The sequence below is a fragment of the Ornithodoros turicata genome, chromosome 4, assembly GCF_037126465.1.
Source record: "Ornithodoros turicata isolate Travis chromosome 4, ASM3712646v1, whole genome shotgun sequence".
NCBI lineage: Eukaryota > Metazoa > Arthropoda > Arachnida > Ixodida > Argasidae > Ornithodoros > Ornithodoros turicata.
The window spans coordinates 64,438,179-64,463,292 of NC_088204.1; the positions used below are offsets into that span (position 1 = coordinate 64,438,179).

The window sequence follows — 25,114 nt, forward strand, 5'->3', positions numbered from 1 at the left end:
AACAGCGGCAGCCAATCACAAACGTGCTTTCGCCGGTCGTGGCCATGAAGACGAACCACCGTCGTCTGCGAGTGGTGATTGAACGTCGCCACGCACTAAATGGGAAAACTTGGAAATAAAGCGCAAAATGGCCCGAATCTTTTCCAAAACTGATTTTCTGGAAAGCCTGTTGCACTTTTTGTCTAAATATTCGGGTCTGCAGGTTCCAAGTAAGCTACGGTCATTTGTGGGCTCTCGAATTCGCAGAACGGCGGATTGCAGTAGCAGACGAATTCTGACTTCATATGTCCACGTAGCGAAGGAGGGAGAGGAGGCAATGAGCAGGCCTTTCTCTATCTAGGTGGCGTTGGCACTGCTGTTGATGTGACACGTTTCAAAATGTCTTGTCTGTTCCTCTCCAGGAGTCGGACCCAGGCAGTTTCCAGTTTGTCGAGATGCAGATTACCAGCAACCACGGCAACCTGGAGTACACTTGCCTGTACAGGATACGTGTCCACGGAGTGCCATCGTCGTGAAGCACGTGCCCGAACGTTCTCGAGTGCCTTTCCCGCGTTTCTTCTTCTAGTTGCTGTTGTGTGGCAAAGGAGGACTGAATTAGTTTCTGTGGCATTCTAAGTTATTAAGCAGAACCCGATGCGAAATGTTTAGTAGTACCTTCCAGTTTTGTTGCGAAAATGAGCCTGGTTTGTTTGTACGTTGTAACCCTGTCGGACTGTGGAATGTATTCTCCGAGGGTGAACTTTGTCCTGCCTTCGGCCGAGGGCGGCTGATGTGTGGGACGTCGTTGCCTTATCTCATCTGTGTCTTTCACTCAGGGGTGGGCGGGAATAACCTCTTAATAGCTTTATCGTTTTTATCCTTTTATAGTTTAATATAAGTACGATATTTAACGCAAAAAAGATAAACCTGGTAGTATTTAATTTTGAATGCATTAAATATTGTCGCACAAATAGTGCTATCGAACTGTGTCGATAGAAATAAGAGATTGATTGACAATTTATATACTGAGCCTAAATGAATGGCGGCAACAAATAGGAGTGTCGTCCAGCTTACACACCCTCGCTCCCGCTTAGAAGTGGGACAGCAGTGTTTGTAAGTGTACGAAGCTATGTACCCGGTTTGTTTGTTCTGTTCACTCTTTTGAACTAACTTCGTTAAAAGAAATTACTCTCTGGCAACCTAACCAGTATCTGTATGTGTAATGTTCAGGACGTTTGCTATAACTTTATTTCCTGTTTGCCTATATCAAATTTCAGAAACTAGTCTCATATTCATTCAACATGAAAGCTGCTCTTTGAGAAAGAATTGTTAACTAGTTACTGGTTAACTGGTCAGTGAGTGACAACTTCTATTTAAGTTGCTTCCCAACTTGCGACTGGTCCTGTTTTCTTTCTCTTTTTTTTTCTTGTTGCAACTTTAACCAGTGTCACATTATACCTTGTGCAATTTGTTTTTGTTTGAAAGCCTTCTTGGCGATACGATTTCTAAGTTCATGATAGAGGGAGCTGCGCACAGTGTGTGTAGTGATTGTAGCCAACCAGGTGCTGCGAGCCTTGGTAAAATTCTGCACCTAGCTGCTATTTGTGACGCATGTTATTGTTTGTGACACGGTCTTTCGAAATTTTCCGGACCACACAGCACAGTTCCACAAGGTAAGGTCTTGTGTGAGCCCCCATACAATGTCTATGACAAAACCATGGTGGCTGAAGCACGGCCAGAAATATGTTGCTATTTTTTACCAGTGGTACGGATTCACGTGTTTGCAGAATTCAACTCATCTTTAGCTCTACAGAATTTTTTGAAAGTTAGCAATATGTGGATGGCTACAACACCCACTCTCTTTTGTGTGTTATTTAATAATAATCATAGTATTTTATTTACCTTGCTTAGATGTGCTAGATGAAATGTTGCTATTGTTAAGTTCTTTGCATATCTTACTCTGTCTGGTGCACAATTTAGCAGTTGAATATTTCTTGCATTGCCACATTCTACATGTACACATCTTGTGTCATTCAAAGCTGGTATCGATGTCTTATTCGTGGAGGACAAGATAACAACCTGTTCATTCCTAGAGGACAGTCCTTATTTATACAGAAGCACAGCGATGCTGGTAAATGTGTGTGATACCATATGTGTAAATAATTCACGTCAACCATCACCTCTTCACCATCACATCTCCAAGCAGTCAAGTGCCTTTGGTTTTTTGCACTTATATGTATGGAAAGTTCGATTTTGCGACCAAGAACACTCAAGATATTGGGGGGGGATCAATACGTTTGTTTTCAGAAAGTTTTGAAGACATCTTCGAAGCCAGAGTGCCTGTAAAACGTTTGTTTCTGTAGATTTTTTGTTAAAGCCAAAGTTTTTCAACTCTGTGTTAGGTCATGTTGAGTTGCTTGCTTTAGCCACAGAGTTAGGCCATGTAGTACATGGTTGTGGTATGTGAATAAAGCAATAAAGAAAGCGTTCTGTTCAAAATTGTCTGGAAAAAGTGAAGAAGCACGATAAGACAGTGTAATATCTAAATTCACGAAGCATGCTTGTCTTCGCAGCCTTTGGTTTGTGAAGATGCCGTTTAAAATCGTAGTTTCGGATTTGGATGCATGTCGATGCCGATAGCTCGCCGTGTACCGGATAAAATCACTGATAAGCTTCGGGAGCAAATCGCGTTACAAATCGCGCCCATAATAGTTCCGCAAAAGGTTACAAAAGCGAGTTGTTTGTCGCTTAACGTGTGCCCTGCTTCAAACATTCTTTTTCTGTGCTTTTTCTACTGCGCGTATTTCCCGTATTTCTCGCTATGAGTAGTGGCGCTAGGGTAGTAGCTACCCCGTCGTCTGCTCAAATTCACATCGGGCCGATGTGTGCAATCGCAGTAAAAGTGCGAAACCATCTCGAATTTGTAGTTTCGTTGGAAGATATGCAAGGGTCGCTAGAAACGCTGAATAAGGCAGCGGCAATCTTTATAAGCTGACTCATTGGATATGCGAAGAATATACCCCACAATGACGAACATAGCATTGTTTATGTATTGCGGCAACACCGTACTTGGACTTGCTGATACACCATGACTGTGATTATGCAGACAAACGGATGTGTTCAGCACAGGCTTCACCGCACAGACAAGGCGCCTATGCATTATATTTGTTTACTCTAAGCGAGCTGGGCGTACGAGGCCTCCAACGGCTCATAAATCCCGAATAAAACAGAAGAAAAAAGAAAGAGAACAAAATAAATGTAAAAAAAGCCGCTGCATGTTTTCAAAAACTTGTTGTATATCTGACGACGTCGGTCCCCGGTCTTCTGGCTGTTCCGGTTTTTATCTGACTGAAAGCGCGCATCCGTATGCCGGAATGTCTTCCCGTGAAAGTAGAGGCGCAAAATGCCGCCGTAACTTTTGCGGCGTTATTATAGAAGCAGATGATCAGTAGAGGGATACATAAATATGAGCAACTACGCTGGTAGCGACACTTTTCTGTAATTTCATTGCGTCTTGCGACCACTGGTTTTCTTCTGTGTTTGTGACTGTTTTTCACAGCGCCTCTGTGAGTTTGTCCTGTGCATTTCATAGTCAGTGCGAATTATTTACTTATGTCATATGCACAAACAGAAGACGTAACAGGTTCCTTTCTGTTCCCTTATTTATTTATTTTTTTTGTTGCGCTGCTTCTCGAAAACAGACTTCGAACACAAATTCCTATCATTCCGTTTGGGCCACCGGTGCGATGACCACATCTTCCTATGTCGCCTATTTCAAACGGATACCTTTCTGAGTCATCCACGGCGTATCAAGAGACTTCTCAATATTTGTACATTTTAGTCCAACGCTTGCCGCGTTGCTGATTGGCCTACACCGCCTACATTCTCGGGTCATGTGACCCGCTGCTAAGCGCGCGCGCCCTCTCACAGTGCCTCTGTGCATGTGCGCGCGTGTGTGTGTTCCTGTCAATCCTCGGATTTGTGTCTCTGTGAGCATGTCAGTGCCAGTTTGACCTTCAAGTAAGTGAATGAAATTGTTTGGTGTGCAGGAAACCTCTGTGAAGTACTTATCACTCGCGAGGAAAAGTGAAGATATCGTTTTGCCCTCGCAGACGACAGTGAATTCCTATCGGCCGTTCGCCGGTTGAGCAAGATGGCGGACACCGCGACGGGCGAAAATGTGAACAGCCCTGAGTTAAAATACTTGATTGTGGACAAGAAAGACATCTGCGATCCGACTACTCAAGCAGAATGGACAGCCAAGAAGCTCATATGGGTTCCTCACGAAACTCAGGGCTTCGTGGCCGCCAGCATCAAGGCTTCGCACGCCGACGAGCTCGAAGTCGAGGTGCTCGAGACGGGCAAACGTTACAAGATCAGTAAAGATGACGTTCAAAAGATGAACCCTCCGAAATTCAACAAGGTCGAGGATATGGCGGAGTTGACGTGCTTGAACGAAGCTTCCGTGCTTCACAACATCAAGGACCGATACTTCTCTGGCCTTATTTATGTGAGTACATGCATACCTTTTGTGCCTGGGCGGGTACCACACCTAACGCGTGCTCTAAGCCTAACGAACCGATGCCAAGTCTAGTAAGCTGTAAATAAATATCGTCAGTGTGCTCGCTCTACGCGGTGAAGTGGCCGGAGCTCTCACGTTTTTAGTTTGATCACTCACGTCGGGCGGTGGAGATCTCTTTTCAGTTGTAAAGCACTTGGCGCCGGCTGATCTACGATGATCGGACATCATCGGTTGCGCTGCCTCTCGTGGAACATCTTTACATATTTTATTTTTTCTAGTGCTACCTGTGGCTGGGTCTTCCTCCGAACTGCTTTGAAGTGCAGAGACAGATCTGTGCATCCGTTGCCCGCGAACGATAGTATATTTTGCCGACGGTTTGCCGCCGTGCGTCCAGCCGTGTTCGTCTCCTCTGCGTTTTGTCAAACTTGTTTTTCGCTACGTTTGCTATTTTATAGGACGGCTTTTACTCGCAGACAGCCTTCCACGAACTGATTTGAGGCGTTGCCCTTCGAAATATGGAATGGAGAGACTGCATAAGCTACCCGGGATGTACAAACGCGAGTAGCATTAAATGCGATCTGTGAAATGTGCACGTTCGTTGGGAATTCTCTTGGCGTTTCTAACTTTTCAACATCAAGGGCATTGCTCTCTCGCTTACTATTTTTTTCCGATCAGAGCGCTTTGCGTAACCGCTGTACGTGATTTCCTGTGCGGAGCAAAACAGACAACACCTGTAGCTGCCTCGAGCTGGCGCGTTCTGTTTGGGTGTTTATCTCGTGTGATTTCTTACTGCTTTCGGTGCTATTGCGGTACGGTATATGAAAACGAGTTTTAGCACATGGGGAGCTGTTCACGGTAACGGTCCGGAAAACGTGATAAGCCAATCACTGTTTCTTTGAAGGGGGTGACATCGCGTTGCTAAGCTTGGATTTGATAACTTCCTATATGTATCGTTGTCGTGAAGTTCTGATGTACTCTGAACTTACGAAGCTCAGAATAATAGGCTGGTGCTAAATCAAGAAACGTGAAAATAAATAAAGAACGAGCTTTTGCATTTTCTATAAAAATAAACGATAGTAATAAATACGAATCTGCCGTGGCGTTATGCTTCTGTGTGACTTCTGTTTCTATAATTTGGGACTGTACCTCACTTGACTGACTTGTACCAAATGAGATCAGATGTTCCATGTCACAGGGAAAGTCCACGGCGGCGATGCCGTCATCGGCACAGTAAGCAGGATCGCGCTTCGGAGCTGAGAGCTCTTTCAACGTGGCAAATTGCCAGCTGTCATGCACTCTGGAACAAAAAGTGCGCATACATAAAAAGCTTTCCAGCAGCACAGGCCCTATGAAAATGCGTCGTTGTTGGACGCCTTTAGCTAGCCTCCGTTTTTTTCTTTTATATTTTTTTTTTGTCTGCTACATTCTTCTTCCACTTCCATTGCGGAGGCTGTGTTTACGTCCGTCAAGAGTACATGTGTGCCTTCTTTCGGGCGCTTCAAAAAAAAAAAAAAACGGCAGACGATTGCTAGTAAACTGTTGACTGTTCAGTTTACTTTTATAGTGGGTTGGGAGGGAGGAGATATGGGATAATGTGTTTTTCGCCATATGATTTGAAAAAGGAGGGTGCGACTAGCTGTCGTCTGTGTTTATAATATCGTCAGCTCTGCCGTTCTGATTGTTTCCGTGGTGGTTGGGAACCGAGCAGGGACCACCCGAGTTTTATTATGGACGGTTTAGCCACTTTTTCTGTTTCATACCTTCTTTGTTTCGTGTATAGAGAGTGGGCTGTGTTGTTCGGAGGAAATGGTATTTAGTTTTAATGGTGCGGTTTTAGAACGGGGTCACAGCACTGGGATGTTGCAGGTGGTTCACATGTGCGCGGAAATCGAAAAGGCGACGTCATACTCTGATAGCCTAAATACGGTTCTTTACTCAGTATAGAAATTGTGGTTTTGTTGCCTGTATTATCGATTGCTAATTTTTTCCTTGAAGCTTTCTTAGGTGCGTATCAGTTTCATTTCATTCCAGCAAAGCACAGCAGCTGGAGAAGTCACTTTCAATTCTCGATGTCTGCGGCTTATTTTGTGTTTCCTTATGAGGTATACATAGCACAAAAGCCAGAACCGCTGTGTTGATCGTTGCATGGGTAATGCAACTGTCTTCATGACTGACTGACATGGGAAGTAGACAGTGGCTGCGACCTTGAATTCATTGGCATCCCGCTGCTTTCTAATTTAGACGTCGGGGCATCCTCTATTGTGCTTGCAAATTCAGTTATTGAGGCACGGAACCGTATCGACGACGATGCGAACATTGTATTTGCCTATGGGTGCAACAAATATCGCAGCTGTGTCGGCATTGCGATACTCGGGGGTGGCGGCACACCCCCGCCACCAGAGGTTTCACAACGCCTACAAAAACACACACGCACAAATAAAAATGAAAAATCGAAAGGTCAGCAGATATGGGTTTCGCACACCTGCCCCTATGGAGCCCCGACACCCGCTCGGTGTGCGTATCCCTGTTTAAAATAACATCCGAGCCTTCATTTAGTCCCTGAATAGTTTTTGCCCACAGCCCAACAACAGTGCCTGGAAGCATTAAAGCCGCAGGAAATTATATATATAGGATGCGGTAGGTATGCAGGGACCCTAATCCCGTTTGTACCCGGCCCTCATTTCCTTCGAAAATATGGTTTGGCATTTGCTTTGACAAACAAAAAAGAAAAAAAAGATTGCTATAGAGAAAAAAAAAGGCATAAGCTCGGCAGGATTCGGTCCCAGAACAGTGTTTTATCACAATCCACAGCTTTGATGTCAGGAGAACGCTGCGCACGTTCCACTGGATACCATGGGGTCCCCGTGACGTCACTCGCTGACGTCTACCTATCGTTCTCTGGCTGGCTCTTTGAAAGGCGCGTCCGCATCAAAAATTTCTCCCGCGCACCATACAGGTTAGCCGCGATTTCTTTCTTCTCTTTTTGTGCGTGTACGCTCCCGCCGTTGCCGAAATCGAAAGTATTTACGGAATGACCATTCACTTCCCGTTTAACACAATAGAAATAATCTTGCCAAAGTGCAATGCAGAGGCGCTGGTAAAAGTTTGGAGTCTGGTATGCGACGAAGTTCTGCCCACTCGCAAGGCAGCAACGTGAAACAACGTGCAACACCTCCCGTGGCACTGTGGCTAGGATGACCGCTTTCCACGACGAGACTGGGAGGTGACACGGGTTCGAATCCTACCACCGGTTGTGTTTTCTGAGGTTTTTCCCTGGATTTTCTGAAGACGTTTCAGACGAATGTCGGATACTAACCTCCCTGTTCCCTGCTCCTTCCTGCCGTCCTCTCTCCATCTGTCCACATCTGTACGCCGCTCATAGCCACAGTTGCTTCGCGGCGCTAACGGGGAATTTCAAAACCACGTGCGCCTCACCTAAAACTGTCGCCACCTCTCATTTGGGGGAGGGACCAATAAGGTCGCTCCACGGCAGTAGGGGGAGAGAGCGAATAGGGGAGCTGCGCAGACAGCTGAATCTAGCTACTTGCATAATGTACAGGCACTGCCAAGCCAAAACGTTGTCTCCAAAATTTCACCTTATCAATGAAGAAATATTATTAGTACCAGGTTTTTATTCTGGACAGAACATCGAAGGGGCACTGAGGTGACTCCCCAATTTTTTTTTTTTTTTGGGTGGGGGTGGGGGGGCACGTCGTATTCCGCAACGAATAAAATGAGCTCCTGCGAAAGAACGACCTGCACGTGACTCGTGACGTACAGCGGCCCGGCTCAAGCATGTACAAGCGGCACGTGAGCTGAGAAGAAAGAAACGAAGAAAAAAGGCACGGGGACTTCCCTACGTCACGCGAGGGTCGTGTCGGCCGAGGTCAGAGGCTACAGGTCACGTGCTACAGGTCACGTGCCTTCAAGAACCAATGGGAGTAGCCGAGGCTCTCGTTTCTCTTACGTTCGAGGGTTTCTTTCTCGCGCCGTAGAGATGCGGGGTCTCGGAACAAGAACGGGAAAATTGGAGAAAAACTAGTTTTGTTTGTGTTTTCCTCGGCATGAAAAAAACAAAACAAATTTCCAGTTCCGAAAATACAAATGTATTAAGTTATGGCAAAATATATTGCGTGAATGAGGACCAAAACATCAACGAAACATGTGCCTCGTCGCGACAAACTGGCCAATCGTCATCGTGATCTGTTTATTTTCTAGTGTCCGCTAATTTATCTGGGGTGCAAGAGTGAAAATATCTGTTCTATTTTTTCCGATTTTTTTTGTGCGTTTGTGTCAGCAGTTAAAATTTCCGCAAGTTCGACATTTTACACAGTCAAGAGGAATCACTGTGAAATGCATCGTGTGTCATCGAATGGCGATAAAAGTTGAATATCGGACCCCAGCTACGAGTGTGGCTGAATTGGCAGCACTGCAAAAGAAAAAAAGAAAAGAAAAGAGAAAAAGAAACAATTTCACAACCGTTTCTCGAAGCTTGTACTACTGCCGTCTAGTGGGATATTTCCGGTGAGTGAAAGCATCTTTGTTGCGGTTGTGCATCGCGCGTGCCCCTTTTCGAGTAGGCGTACGGAAGACGTGCAGTGGCATAACGCTGCCGACTTGGTATCGTCGTTCTCAAGGTTGCTCACAGGGGAAGTGTTGTGCACGGCCCGATTTAAAATGTTGCGCTCGGTGGAGTTTCTTGATGGTGCCACAATGCAGCAGACAGGCACTTTATGGCGTCATCGGACAGTTCGGGAAACAGGCGACCAGTTGACATGGGCGGATCCGTTTCGGCAATCGGATTCGACACGCTTGTGTCGTATTCATGTAAACGGAGCGACTAACATGATGCTGATTTGAGGTACTGCCAGCCTATTTCCAGCGTGCTTTCTTTTTTTCGTTCAACGTCCTGTCCTGGTATGCACGGATGCTGCATGTAAAATGCCATCCTGCAAAGCAGCGTAGAAACGGAATCACAAATGGGCATCCGGTTTTGGAATGACGTACGAGTGAGCAGGCATACTTTTGCTGACGTCTGGTACGACGGAAAATGAATACGGCTCATGATTTAAAATACGTGGTTCCAGTGCGCGTCACGTCGGCCTCAGGAGTAAAATGGATTTGTGAATGATTCGCTACCAATTATACACGAAGCAATTCTGAGTGTTTTCGCGATTTTCTTTAGCACCCGACCAGAAGTGTGCGACACCAAGTTTCGGTTTGCGTCCAGACCATCGCATTAACCGAGCTCGCTCTAAACGGGTGCCTTTCATTTCGAAGTCTCCGGAAGTGGATACGGAACAGGAAACAAAAATTACTGCATCTTTGCGCATTCTGGCAAACTCGTGTAAATGCAATAGCTCTGTGAAACCATTGGTACCCGTCACGTATTGAGGGAACATTTTGGGGGGAACCTCATTTAGAAATAACATTTTTATTGAATGGCTTTCAGTGTTTGAAAATTTTCTTTCTGCATTGTTACTACGCTGTGGTTACATAATTTTTTGCGTCTGGCGATCACGTGACCCTGCAAAACCACTTCAGAAAAGAGCGAGACTTTTGCAGTGTTAATGAGTCGCTCGAGTTTCAGTCGTCTATCGATAATATAGTTGCTTGATGTGTGGGAGCATTCTTTTGCGTCACGAACCAGATCGAGTTTCTTTATGAGCTCCCCTTCTCTGATCCTTGCCAGCTGCTCGTCAACCACTTCGAGCCGACACGCGCGTTCCTGTCAGCGTGAAAGCGTTTCACCATAGTTGCCGTCTGAAAAACTCCGATGTCTGCTCCTGGGCCATTGTTGGCTGTCGTTGATAGGAGTTTTAGTGCATCGGAAGAATTCTACGAAAACGGCACGATAAAAGAAGTTATCAAACCCAAGCTTAGCAATCTGATGTCACTCGCTCCAAAGAAAAGGGGGTGATTGGTTTATCGTGTTTTCGGAACTGTTATCACGAACACTTTCTGATGGAACTAAAGGACTGTTCCGACACAAAGCTATCTGCTGTATAGCGCTAGAATATTTTTCGCGATTTTTTTTTTCATCCTCGCGGTGCCCGAAGGCGCTTGCCGGAATTGAGCTGGTGTCAGTTGTTTCAGCGCTAATATTAGCGCTACATTCGTGTTGGCCAATGAGGAGGCCCTTCAGCGATGACGTCGCGGAAGTCGATGGAGTTCTTTTGCTCCCGCATTTCACGGCACTGCGACCGCATTGGAACCGGCGAGTCTGAATCTGAAATGTCTGGTAATTTTTCATTCAGGCAGTTGATCGAGTTTGTTCGTCCGCATGCTTCTCTAACCTCGGAGGTGCCATGATGGGAGAGATCGGAAACGACTACCGAACTTCCGCTACATTGTAGCGCGCTACAATGTAGCGGAATGTGCCATGATGGGAGAGATCGGAAACTATCACCGAACTTCCGCTACTTTGTAACGCTAGCGCTACGATGTAGCGCTTGTCGTGAACCGTCCGATAACCGTGAGCGCTATATTAGCGCGCTGTTTTGTAGCGCTATATGTCGGAACAGGCCTTTCAACTCGCTAGCGACAATCGTCCAAGGTAAATGGATCGTCGGCATACTGACTGGATTGTTGTTGCTGCTACCTTGAAAGATAAGGGAAAGCGATGGGGGGCAAGGTATCGCCTGCGTTTCTCTCTGTTTGCACAAGACACATGCCAAGTGCCTCTCAGAGCTGTATATAGTAAGCGCCTCGATCTCAGGGCCGTAATTGAGTTCGGAGAAAGAAGTTACTGAAACTAAAATGTAATTCTATTACAGTTGCAGTAAATCCAAAACTGTAATTGGATTATTCTTGGGTTGCTGGTTTTGTGCGTTTGGAATGTACATTATGAGGCTATCCCATATGATAATGAAAATGTTTTGAATGTTTTGACAGAAGCTCATAATAGAGATAACAAAGCAGGTGAAAGCATATGGTGCTAAATTAGTCGTTCTATGGTACTGGATATGAGAACTCAGCCGGGTATAAACAGTAAAAATATAATATATATGTATAAAGGTCGACGGAAGTACAAAAATCAAACGGCCACGAAGTTTTACAGTTGTGGAAGGAATATATATATATATATATATATAATTTGACACGCACAGAAACAAACAAATCTAGTAGTGGTTTCTGTGTCCACAGCACATTTCACTGTCATTCAATTTATCGTGTAACGAGGGTATTAATCACTTCATTTATTATTATTTAATCATTCGCAGCTCTGGTCCAAGTGAACTGCCCTGTGTTGCATAATGTAAAAACCCCGAGACTAGTGTCTGTCCCTTCGTGTTCCCTAGTCTCGGGGTTTTTACATTAATCATCATCTTCACCAGCTCGCTTGCTTCCTAGCCATTTTTTCATTGCCCTGTGTTGATTGCATGGCAAATTCTGCGACTCCGTTATGAGACATATCCGTTCACATAAATTTCAGGGAGACAAGAAGTATTTGCGAACTGAGGCCTATATTTCTGACCTGTTCGTACGGATGCATTGGTTTAACTGCTTTCGATGTCTATAGTTGGATGTATTCGGTTTATAGATTCGGTTTATGTTCTTCAGTTTTTAGTTTTCTTTTTTTCTTTTTCCCGACGCGTCGGTGTTGATCGGGTAATGTAGCTGCGTTTATAGTTCGTTTACCAGCTAACAATATGCGTTTTGCTGTTGACACCTAATTGTCGTCCAATTTATCGAAGCATGTTTATGGCGATATGCCGGCTAAATCTCGGATCCACTTAATCGCTAACGCACAGTATATTTTACCCTGAATCGGGTTAATCAGTCCGGTTAAAACGGTTAAATAGGGTTCCAAAACAACTTCAGGTGAGGTCCACGTTGCTCCATCTTTTTCACCCGTCTGCTAATGCCCCCTTATTGCTGCTTTCTCAGTGGGCAGACGCTTTGTCGACTACTTTCTCCAACCTTTCCGGGTACCCGGGTTAGAGTCCCGGTGCCGGCTGTGCTCTCTGGGGTTTTTCCTGGGTTTTCCTCAGACGCTTTCAGACATATGTCGGCGCAGTTCCCTTAGAAAGTCGGCCCAGGACGCACATTCCCCCAGGGCGTCGGTCGTGACGTTGTCCACCTCTGTGAGGCCGACAACGGCGAACCTATTCATCATCATCATCAACATCACAACCACCACCACCACCACCACCACCACCACCACCACCACCACCACCACCACCAACAACAACAACAACAACAACCCTTTCTGTCTCTCATGCGCAGAGACGTGATGTCGTAGCGTATTCGAATGCCTAAATAATTCCCGATTTCGCCTCAAATTTTAGAGCCAACAAGACACGTCGACTATACATAGGGTTCCGCGTTTTCGGTTTCAACCGAAAAACACCGAATGCAAATGAATGTCCGGATGAAGATTAGGGGGATTAATCGCTGCACACGTTAAATTTGAAAAAAAAAAAGGCTTTGCTTTCACGATTGCGATTTGTATTCGGCAATAACGGCATAGTAAAGCATGTACACGCCGGAAAAATCACCGAAAAACATGCGCCGAATCTGCCCTAAAATAAAAATCGAAAGCGCAGAACACTGGCTCTATACCCTCGGCGAGCACATTGACACTTAATCCGACAAAATCAGACCTTAACGCATATTGTGGGTAGCACAAGATTATTATTTCTGAACAAAGAGCACGAAATTCCACTCGAACCTAGAACACGTAGAAACAACAACTTCACGAAATTAAAGCCTAGGGTTAAACTGCGCGAGCTTTCCATTTTTCCTCGAGAGAAAGACTCCCGTGCGGCCAAAGTTCTGCGCCCGTTCAGGTGGCTGTGGTGCGTTGCGTAACTTTGCCTCGTGACCGCCGAAAGGACCGGTTTCGTACCACAAGTACACTTTTCTCGACCCATTTATTTGTTTCTCGGAAGGACCGATCACCACGGTACTGCTGTCTCTTTCGTTGGCGCTTTTGACTCTCTGGCCTCCGGAAAACGGGGACTTGGGTGCCATGTTTTCGGAGCCGTTTTTGCGAAGCGACCTCTAGTTTTGTACCCGGCGTTATGTCCGCCAAGCGATCGCTGTCTGCGTGGGTTCATCGTGCCGCAGTGGAAGGGTCAAGAGAACAGGAGTCACGGCCACTAATTATCATCTGCCCCATGTTTACCTTTCCAGAGGACCGATGCGTGTTGTTCATTACGTGATGCATTCATTGTACGGCAAAATATACCTCTACACGAGAAACGTCATCATGACGTTGGTAGACAGACTGAAACCGAAACAAATCTGAAGGGGAGGGTTGGGTTCCACGAATGGGCACTTGTTCGTTGTAACGGACGAATTTCAACAGAACAGAAAAAGGAGAATTTGTAACGGACGTCGTAGGAGCTGTCTACTGCGAAGATGTCTGCATTAAGAGCACTGCATTTTCCGCGAATAACCGCCGATGTCCGTGTGAAGTTCGTCCACTAATGGAAAAGCCATGATAACAGTTGTAAAAATATCAGTTTCTCGAAAAAGGGAGCATCGGATAAAATAGTACGTTCGTATTTTGCTTTCGAGCCCATGCTTCGTGGGCCGTCCTGTCGCCGCTCAACCAGCTCAACAGTACGTCACGGGAAATCTCAAGCGCTTGTCCTCTGCTTCCATGCGCGAAGCAGACGACACGCAAAGCAGACGACACCCAAACGAAACGGGAGCGCGAAATGTGGCTCGGAGTCTCTCACTCCCGGGTGCGCGAGTGGCGCTTGTGTCGCGTTAAGTTTCGATATTCGCAATGCCGATTTCGTTTGCTGTAAAGCTTGAAATGCAGGATCACATCGATGCATACATAGCCGTCTATTACGTTTATCTGTGTGGGATTTCCTGTGATTGTTCACGAACTCTCACGCGAATGCCAATAGCAACGCTTATTTAGAATCCCATCCTACAAGCTGTTTTTCACGCGCCGTTGCATTACGGTTGGAATGCGTTGTACCTCAAAGGTGGTGACAATAATGAGCGTTACGTTCATTTCACAATGGTGCCCCAGAAGGATTTCTTGCCCGATAGTATGGTGGGTTATTTTGACGCCTGATGGATAATTAGGATGACTGTACATCTCCAATCGGGGGTTTGACACTCAGCTTTTTTGAGAGGGGAATCGTGTCTCAATGCAATAGTATGCCCCTTCCGATAAATAAAACGTAATGTCCTTACTGGGACAGTTGGTTCTTTCTTGTACCGTGGACTGATTCATGCTGTTCGTCGAGTTTCTTCATACCTCGAGTTATCTACTCTAACTTCGAGGGGAGCGTCGCGCGCGCCTATTGTTCCACGACGCCTCGGCTTGACGCTCGCCAAACGCCGCGGCAGGACGCTCGATAAACGCTGGAGAAACGCCTCATGCTGTTTGGCGCACACGGGCTCCGTAGTGGCCCTCTGTGAGGAAGTGCTGACAACTCATGGCTGCAGTTGGCGTCCTCGGCCTATTTCGCACCTTGTGTTCAGGAGAATGAGCGCGAGTGAAAGTACTGCAATTTGTAACGGTTATTTTTGAGCAGCAACACGTTCAATTAACGAGAAATACTGTCCGTCGAGAGGTGATTTCTTATGTATGTCCGTGCAAGTGACTTCGAGGCCTAGTTCACCATAGCGCGTTATTTTCTGTTAGCATTAGCCGCGATCATTACAACGGATGCCTTCACCAGAGGCCTTCCTGAGGCAGCTTTTCTTTATTGGTTTCGGGTTGCCCCAGAGAGCGGTACCTCTTGGAAAGTGACGCCATCGCGCCATCGACATCGGTGCCACACCGTTGGCAGATGACGTCGCCCACCGAAACTCCCCACTGAAAATGAGGCCACGCGGACGGCGCTCGGGAGGGCACTGTGTAAAAATCATCGTAACCCTGAGGACACGTTAGACTGAACGTAGTGTTGACTCAGACGGTACCGCCGGAAGGGAAATAGAAAGAAGCAAGATGCCAAAGCAAAGTGCGAAACTTGTGAAGTTTAAACGTAGACACTGCACACTGAACAATCTGGGGTTGTTGGTATGGGTTCATGATTGCGAATAGCGGCAAGAAGACAAGGACATAGGTAGAAGTAGACAGGACAACTGCGTTTTAATGTTATTAATTACGGTGACTGCGGCGCTCGTAAATGTTAAATGCTCGTAGCATTACTGAGTAGAGTAGTCAGTCGTCGGTGAGTAGTGAGACCAGCGGTAAAGCCTCCCGATACCAGGGATGTGTTGTGACGCGGAAGGCTCGCTGCAGGCGTCATGTACAAAGCAGACGACAGTTATGTCGTCTGCTACGGAAAATATAGCACACTTTGGTTAAATGCGTTTTTCTCGTTTAAACGTTCGAAGTCTCCCGTCACAAAAACGCGAGAACCTTTTGCGTGCTGTGAAAGGAGAAGGCACTGATATCATCAGAGACGAGGAAGTTAATCGACGAAAGGAACTCGTTACCAGTTCTGTTACTGTGCAAACAAATGTAATTTACTAATTAAGTTACAGCTACTAAAGGTAAGGTTCCGTAACGAGCTACTTTCAAGTTACTTGTTCCCGAATATACACTTTTTAGTGATTGACCTTTACATAATTAATTCATATCTGATCTCAGAATGAGCGGTTCAGTGCGTTTTACTTGACATACGAAAACTATACCAAGTTTTGATGTGACGAAATAAGCGTGCCCTTACGTACTTCTTTAGCGTACTTCACGTACTTCTACTTTACGTACTTCATTTGAGGATTTTGACCTCGTAATATGGTTCTTCAACGGCGCACAAAGCAGGCATTGAAAGTTCAGCTTCCATGAGTTTCTCTACGCACATTTCGTAGAACCGCACCCAGATACACGGCGCCCTCGGTCATTATAAATACACTGCCCGTCGCTGTGATGAACGTCACCTGAGCCTCCTAATGTACGGCCAAAACAGAATTTATAGCGTTCACTGCGCAACAAGGGAGCGGAGTCAGACGCGACATGCACGTGCTGTCCTCTCATTAAGCTAGAACCTCATGGCGCGAATCTCAGCGCGACAAACGCGCCGCCGTAGTACGCTTCGCGCAGAATTTCGCGCGTCAGCAGCCTCTTGATATTTCACGCGGACGGCAACGTGACAATAGAGAGTTTTAGTGTAACGTACGCTACCGCCTTAGCGTACGTAAGGGATAGCGTTGGTGGTTCTGCGCACGCGCAAACCATAAAGAGACGGCTTCGCGCAGAACCACTACGCTACCCCTTACGTACGCAAAGACGATAGGGTACGGTGCACTAAAACTCTCTAATCACCGCGAGGCATGCGTATCACTTTCCGGTACCGCAAACCCATGGAAAACCGCTGCGTTTTGATTTTGACGCTGTATCCACGTGTTGTATGGTTGTCATGGCAGGCGTCTCGAAAAAGCTTGTCATACTCCCCAATATAACTAGAGCTAGACGGAAGCTTCTAGCTATTGAAGATATTAGAATTTACTTCTAATACAGTCAAACTCCTTTACAACGAAACTCAGGGAACAAAAAAAAAAAAAAATCGCAGTAAAGGTATTTTCGTTAAAAAGGATGTCCATTATTGGACCTATAGGGCTCCAGCGGGACCGCAAAAAAATTTGCTGTAGTGGTATTTTCGTTAAAAAGGTGTTCGCTATAAAGGAGTTTGACTGTATCTTCAATAGCTGGAAGCTTGAATGCAGCTAGCTGTAGCTAGAATGCAGAAACGTATCCAAGACGGCCCATGTGGGAAGAAATTATTGCAACGACATTTGGTTGCTCAGCGTTCTGTGATGGCGGCGGCGTGTCTGCATCTGGCTGAGCCAGATCAACGTTCAACCTTCTTCTTGCTTCCCAATCGCTTTTTTTTAAGTTCCGTGTTAGCGCCGCGAAGCAACTGTGACTATGAGCGGCGTACAGACGTGGACAGATGGAGAGAGGACGGAGTAGGAAGGAGTGGGGGGAGGTGGACAGGGGTTAGTATGCGTCCTGGGCAGACTTCAGGGGGAACTGTGCAGACATTCGTCTGGAAAGTCTTCGAAAAACCCAGGGAAAAACCTCAGACCGCACAGCCGGTGACAGGATTCGTACCCGTGTCACCTCCCAGTCTCGGCGTGGAAAGCGATCATCCTAACCCACTATGCCGCGGGAACTGGATCGATCGCTTTTTCTCGCACCGAAGTCTGTTTCCTGTAGCAAATAAATATATTTTTTTTACAATGAAAAAATGGCTAGGAAGCAAGCGAGCTGGTGAAGATGATGCATAATGTAAACCCCGAGACTAGGGAACACGAAGGGACAGACACAACACGAAGTCTCAAACAACAACAACAACAACTTTATTTTCAGAAGGAGAGTGGGAACGTTCATCGCCAGAGGCGATACTCTACCCCATTGCTATAGTGGGGATGTGGGGTATAAAATACAGAACCCCCTCACAATAACGAGCGGAGTCCGATGGTGTCCAGAAATGTCAAAAGGACTTTGAGCGCTGATCGTTGCTGGGCTGGATTGGGCCAGGGACCAAGCAATTTTGAGAGGGAGAAGGGGCGAGAGCCCAGCTGACGAAGAGACTCGGACAGTGAGGTCCGGGAAGGTTGGTAGTGAGGGCAATGAAGAAGAATGTGCTCCAGATCCTCTAGAGCACCACAGTGGCAGCAGGTAGGTGGGAGAGTCAACTTGCCTCAAGCGGTAACGCCACTGAGCTGCAAAGGCCACATCGAGTCGCATTCAGTGGATTAATGCAGCATCTTGACGAGAGGTGTTTCGTGGCATGCGGAAAGCGAGCGTTGGATCAACTCTGCTTCGTCACAACACAGACACAAACTTCGTGTTGTGTCTGTCCCTTCGTGTTCCCTAATCTCGGGGTTTACATTATGCATATTTTTTTTACGGTATGTGTTTTACTAGTCTCGTATTAGTGCATATTGCACATGTACTGGTAACCCTGCGTGTTTTTTTTTTCTCTCTCTCTCTCTCTCGGCGAGTTCCCCGTTTCACGGCGTGCACTTGATCCTTGCGGTTTGGCCCATGTATTTTCGCCGGTGCGTTTTACGCGCTGCCGGTTTTACGCCCCGAAATACGCCACATGCAGTTCCAGCTTTAGAGAGGGAAGACGGAGCTTGCGATGTTTGTAGACCAGGATCGAACAAGAGAGACGTGGAACTTACCCCACGTTACTTCGAAAAAGTTAGCTGAAAAAAGAACGAGTTCCTCAAGAAGTTACTGAAGTTCAGAAGCACCGAGTTAAGCTAAAAGTTGTCGAAAAAAAGTAGCTTAGTTAGAGTAACGAGTTCCCCCGAACACTGTAAATCATGGATGCCGCGAATAGGGTCACAGCATGGCACGAACACGGGGTGCAAAAAGGGCTCTGGGTTTCTTTGGTCACCTTGTTCAGCGTACATTTTTGCTTAGTTGATGATCCCCACTCCTTCCTGCTGTCCTCTCTCCATCTGTCCACGTCTGTACGCCGCTCATAGCCGCAGTTGCTTCGCGGTGCTAGCACTGAACTAAAAACCTTCGTTGTTGCCTCCTACGAAGAAAGCTGGAACGAGAAACCTCTAGCCTCTATTCTGCGAATTGAGAAGTCTGTTACGGATGGACTTATCTCGATCCTCCGGATGTGAGAAATACTTTCTTTTTCATTTAATCTCACCGATATGTTCTAGTAGTTTCACTACGTTCACTCCATGCGCGTGCTTTCCAAGAACGCTTTCGCGCAGGGAGAGTGCATGACATCAGCTCTTGTTGTGCCGTAAAGCGCCAAATCAATCAATCAATCAATCAATCACAGGGAGAGTAATCCTGCTTGGATGTGGGTTGTTTCTCCCAAACTGGCGAGTTCTCAATAGCAGGTGTGATCGCGGCTTGTATAGTGCAATGTATGGCCGGCTGTTTTGCATAACTCAACCGTCGAGGGAAATGAAGGGGGATGGAGGGGAAAAGAACTCGGGAAGAAGTACTCCGTCCTCGCACGAGCCATTCGGCAAAATGAAAGGACCTGCCACACGCATGTGTTCCCATCCATTATTTTTACACTGGAGGTGTTTGGGCGCCGCCGAGGAAAGCACAACAACAACGTCAGTGTGTGAGCTATTTTTAGCGGAGGAAGCGCACGACGTTTTCGTTTCTATCTGGAAGTTGTATATGAATGTTACGCGTGTCGAGAGAGCGCAAACTCCCGCACAGTGCGACACGGCTTCTAGTGTTCCCCCAATAAACGTATCAAAAACATCAACGGTCGCCTTTTCACCGGCTTGATTGATCGAAGACGTGCGCTTGCTCTTGCCAGCAGTGTTTGTTGATCTAAAAGTAGCTTCCAGTCAGTTAAAAAGTGCCGCGCAAAAAAGGAAAAGAAAAGGAAACGAATTGAATGCCTGTCACGTCAGAGCGGTCTTGAGAGAACGGCGGCATTCTACCAAATATTGACCTGTTAGTATTCATCAAAAGTGCTGCTGAATGCAAGCAGTATAATGATTAGGTTAATTAACATTATATTAATATATTATTTATTATTAGAAGTTATAAGTTAGGTGGTCTCTCCTGGAATATGCGGTGCGTTCATGTGCATTAAAGTCCCACCTTCATTCGTCCGAGAAAAAAGAAAGAAATGGTGTTTTTCCTCAGGTCTCTTCCTGTCGCCTGCATGTATTAGTAGGCAACCGTTGTGTTAGATAAGTCTTATCTGCTGTTGAGTACAGGCAGTGGAGGTAAGCGGTGGCACTTGAGAATGGAAGAGAGAAGATAAGGGCGCGGATCCGTGCAACTATTGCTCTGAAGTCGAGCAAGACAAAAATTTACCCAGAAGTACTTCAGGACACAAGATAAAGAGTTGATCCAATTGCACATACATCGTAGTGTTACCACAATCGACTCCACTTGAGAGAGGGCTGGGCCTCTCCCATGACGTCATCTTTTTGCATACCCAAGCAGAATGTACTGGAAGTCGAGTGCATTAGGGTTGGACGGTATGTGTCTTATCAATGTTCTCTAGTATCATGAATCTGTTCAAGGCCTTTCATCTACCCGTCCACCCCTATTGCACTCGACTTTCAGTGCATTTTGCTGCTTGGGTAATGTAAAAACCTCGACACAGACACGAAGATTGAGGAAGACACGAACTCTTCGTGTTCCCTAGTCTCGGGGTTTTTACATTATGCATCATCTTCACCAGCTCGCTTGCTTCCTAGCCATTTTTTCATTGTCATCGTTTTGTTATAGACGTCTTTGGCCAAGCCGTGCAACAACTCGTTCGCTATAATGAAATGCTTCTTTTCAACACCGTTGTTCGCGTACAGTCACGAGATTATTTTGTATAAAAATAGTACGCTGCAAGACGGTTTTTCAAAATTGGGCTTGTGAATTGTTATAAATCTGCATCGATGAAACTAGAAGGACCACAGGAAAATCAACTTAGTACTTTCGCGCCTGCAAATATTAAAGGCATTTATTTTTTACGCTTATCTTTTATAGTAGAGAAAGACCCCTCTGTGTACCCCACCTTAGATTATGCTCAAGAGTAGGCCAGTGGTATGAGTAAGTAAATATAAAGTAAATATATGTTATACCACGACCATGGTTATACTTGACTAAGAGGGCCGCATTGTCGTTGGGGCAATGGCTGTGGCCCTTCCTCCCAGTCGCAAGATAGCCTACAGAAAAATGGAATTCCGTATTTTCCGGTGTATAACGCGCGCGTTAAACAGTAAAAAAGTGCCCTGAAGAGGTCCTGCGCGTTATTTAACGGTGCGCGTTATGCACGAAAATATTTTCCTGCAGACTTCCTTTTCAGGTCGGTGACGTACAAATTCTAGCCTCTTCCAAGGTGTGCTGTGAGTTTCTCACAAATCTCTTAGGGTCAGTTGACAAAGCCGGCGAAAGGGCGCTGGACTTGATAAAAATTAATGCTGCTGGTAAAGGATGCTATTGAGCAGTCAATAATCCTGAATTAATTTCAGAATGCTGGCGTGATTGAGAGGGGACGCGAAACTAAATATGTTTCAAATAAAGCATATGCATATATTACCACCTTTGTTTATTCTGTATAGTGGTGGCAGTACAGAAGCTTGTAGCAACATTGCGGTGCGCATTATACATGGAACTTTGTTCAAATTCGGCCCGTTTTTAGGGGTGCGCGTTATACACAGGAAAATACGGTATTACTTATAATGGAATTATAAAATGGAATTATATCAGAATGTCAAACTACAACTACTTTCTTTAAATGACTATGACTATGACGATGATTGAGGCGGTGTTTCATCCTGCTAGCATAGATCGAGAAGTTACCCGCCAAAAAGAACTCGTTACGAGTTAAGTTACTTCGTGAAAAATGTAACTACGTTAATAACGAAGTTCTTCAGCCTGGAATGTAACTCGCAGTTACGGGGTTACTTTTAAAAAACGACGAGTTGCAGAACGAACAGGTGCACCGAGCGTGAACAGTTGAGTTAGACCTTGAGTTGCCTGCGGAGGAGTGCAACACGCTTAGATCGTTTCCGTTTATGTCCAACAATTCGAACGCTTTGCATCTTACTCCCTGTGGGCACACAACGGTTCACTTTCATTTCAATGGCAGCGGTTCTTACTTCCTGAATAGGATACTGTCATTGATTGAATATCACGTTTTATGGCAGAAAATGCCATGAAAGAACCAGAGAGAGCAAGAAAATATGCGGACGTGAGTGAAAAGCAAATTAAAAGTAACTTGGAACTTCGCTTAAGTTACTTTGGCAAAGTTACCTGAAAAGGAAACGAGTTAATTTGAAAGTTACCACGGCGCAAAACTACCGAGTTGAGTTACAAGCAGACTTGTACACGTTACTAAAAAAAAGTAATTGATTACCGTTACCGTTACCTTGTACTAAAAAGTAATTTTTTACCGTTACAAATTACTTGCCGGAAAAAGTAATGAAGTAACGCCTTGAAAAGTAACGCGTTACTTTGCCAATTACTTCGATGTCTGAGAAAACGATATAACAAAGATAGAAAAGAAGATATAGAAAAAAAGATCTCCAGAAAAAAAAGGAAACCGAGCAAAAACGAAGCGAAACGAAGCAAAAACGAAGTCAGCATTGAAGCAGAATTGCAAATGCAGAAAAGAGTCCCAACTGGAACTCCCATAAATGACTCATCAGGTTCACGGTACAACCTACAGTCCAACTTACGGCATACAAGCCGGGTTACGGATAGATAGTACACATGAATGGGGAGAGGACAGTGAACTCAAAAATACACTACACGTGCGGAACACTGTGGCAATTAACCTCGGGGTCCTCGGGTAAGTAATTGTTGCGGGAAAAGTCCTAGTGATAAGACAGCTGCCTTGCACCGAACTTGCAGAGGGCAGTTGGTTTTGTCTTCTCGCGGCGGTGAATCATCCCATATGTGTGTGTGTGCATCGTCCCGAACAATGTGGATTCTTTAGTTTCCAAGTAATCGATTACTTGGTAATTGATTACTGAAAATTGTAATTGAATTACTCAAAAAATTACTGGGCCCCAAAAGTAATCGATTACGTTACAAATTACTCAAAGTAATTGATTACTAGTAACGCAATTACCCGTTACCCGTTACGTACAAGTCTGGTTACAAGTTACAAAAAAAAAAGAACTTAGTTACAGTAACGAGTTACTTGCCTGCCTGCTATTAATGTCACCTTCGCGCATAACGTGTACGACCGGATGCCGAATCGCTGCTAGGTGCACGGAAGCGATTTGCCGGACGTGGTCGCGATTTGTAGTATGCGGTGACTGTATCGGTGAACGGGAAATCCCGCATTGGTGGCGTCTGGCAGCAAGAAGCCGCTTCCGGAGGGTGAATGTCTTGGTCGGAATGATGTGCATTGCAGGTAAACACCGCAATGTTTGCCATGCCGTTGTCACGCCTTATTTGGAGAACGTCCCGTGCGGTGAATTCTTCGAGTGGCAGTCACATCCTTATTTACACAAAAAGAAAAAATAAGAAAAGACGTCGTGGTTTCAAGTGGCCTCTTTTCGCGGCTATGGGAACCAACCGCGTGGCGAGGCTGTCTTCTGCTTTATTCGTCGTTGTTTCTCCGTCTGTTAAATGACACACGTACTTTTTGTTGTTGATGTTCGAATAAATAAACACGTTACGGTAAAGTACCGAGGTTGTAATATGTTTTAAAACCCCATAAGCGCAGATTCGTTCGCATTATTTGTCCGAAAAGTGGAGGGTCTCCCAATAATTTCATTCACGATGTGGAATCTTTCGAATTGAAGGCTGAGTTTCTCGTGAGATTTCCCTACCTGAAGCAGGACGCAAATTTTTGTTGAAAGAGATAACATCATGAGTTTGAGGAATACACAAGACGATGAGGACAACACCTCATCGTCTTGTGTGTTCCTCAATCTCGAGGAAATGTCTTTCTGCAGTATACAGCAGCTCGCTTGGACAACAATAACTTTATTGTGAGATGATGAATTGGTAGTTTCATCACCAGGGCCGATACTCTACCCCAATGATAGTGGTGATGCGGGGAATGAAATAATGAGCCCCTTCGCAATGAGGATCGAAGTCCTATGGTGTCCAAAAAAAAAAAGTCAAAAGAGCTTTGAGGGCTGAGCGTTGGTGGGCTGGATTTGGATTTGGCCAGGGACCAAGCAATTTTGAGAGAGGGAGGGGGCGAGAGTCCAGCTGATTAAGAAATCCGGAGAGCGCGGTTCGGGAAGGTTGGTACTGCGGGCGATGAAGAAGAATGTGCTCTAGATCTTCTAGAGCACCGCAGTGGCAGCATCTGGGAGAGTCAACTTGTCTCAAGCGGTAACACCAGCGCGGCTCTTTTGGACCATTCTAATTTGTTCACGAATTTTTTTTTTTTGTTAACAGAAAAGGAACACGCGAGGGAGCCGGCGTATAAGCACTTGGCGTTGGCAACGTGTCCCTGAACGAAGCTCTGTCGCGTCTGTCAAGCTGTCCATCAACAGTCACCATGCAACATATTTTCGTTCGGTGTGCGCCGTAATATAACTGCGGAACGAAATTTGCGAAAACCGTTGGAGAAAGCAGGCGCGAACTGCCTTCACGATCTTCTTGATGTCTAGAAGTCGCCGTGCCTTCCTTGTTTCTTCGCCGCTCTGCGTGACAAGCAGACTTGTACAAGATACAAGAAACGGACTCATGCGGTCTAGTTAACGTTCGCTTCCGAAGAGAGTTGGCTGCACCGTCGCAAAATTGTTTTCTACGCTTTGCTTTCCTGTCGCGCTTAAAGGAAGTAATATAATCGGCGCCAACATGTAGAACATGCTAGCAAACGACAAGGCCGTCATTTTCATTCACACGGATCTGGAAAACTGCAGTAAGCGTGTCAGATTTTTTGATTGCAATCAATAGCCCGACCGTTACTGTAGGGAATGACACCATTTTGGCCGAAGTATCGCTGGCGGGCGTGCCGAGAGAGGCGATTTTGTTGCATCTCCCATAGACTACCATGTATTGAAAATTTGACAAACTTTAATTCGCAAAATATCAGTGGATTGCGTCAGGCCTTCAAAAATATGTCATTCCCTAGACAAACTCGAAAGGATCACACCTATTCCTGTTTGGTGTCGAAATTTAGCGAGGTTTACGAGAACTCTGGAAACAAAAATTCCTCAAGCAAAAAAGAAAAAAAAAAAGAAAGAAAAACTGAACAGAATATTAAATACACA

At 45.7% G+C, this 25,114-nt stretch overlaps 2 protein-coding genes across 4 annotated transcripts in view; both read left to right on the forward strand.

Annotated features, from left to right (window-relative positions):
• LOC135391686 (SUN domain-containing protein 2-like) overlaps nucleotides 1-2,478 on the forward strand; it is a 36,228-nt gene extending 33,750 nt beyond the window's left edge. Inside the window, exon 18 of the mRNA XM_064622025.1 lies at nucleotides 402-2,478. Within this exon, the coding sequence (XP_064478095.1) occupies nucleotides 402-515 (114 nt within the window). The 3' untranslated portion in view covers nucleotides 516-2,478. The remainder of the gene's footprint in view (nucleotides 1-401) is intronic.
• Nucleotides 2,479-3,891: 1,413 nt separating this feature from the next.
• The window catches only part of LOC135391687 (myosin heavy chain, non-muscle-like), a 78,152-nt gene continuing 56,929 nt past the window's right edge, over nucleotides 3,892-25,114 (forward strand). For 2 of the 3 annotated variants that reach the window (XM_064622027.1, XM_064622029.1), the window contains exons 1-2: nucleotides 3,892-3,999; nucleotides 4,092-4,489. In XM_064622027.1, the coding sequence (XP_064478097.1) occupies nucleotides 4,133-4,489 (357 nt within the window). In that variant the 5' untranslated portion in view covers nucleotides 3,892-3,999; nucleotides 4,092-4,132. Of the gene's footprint in view, nucleotides 4,490-25,114 lie in introns of all 3 variants that reach the window. The other variant, XM_064622028.1, reaches the window with a different exon arrangement.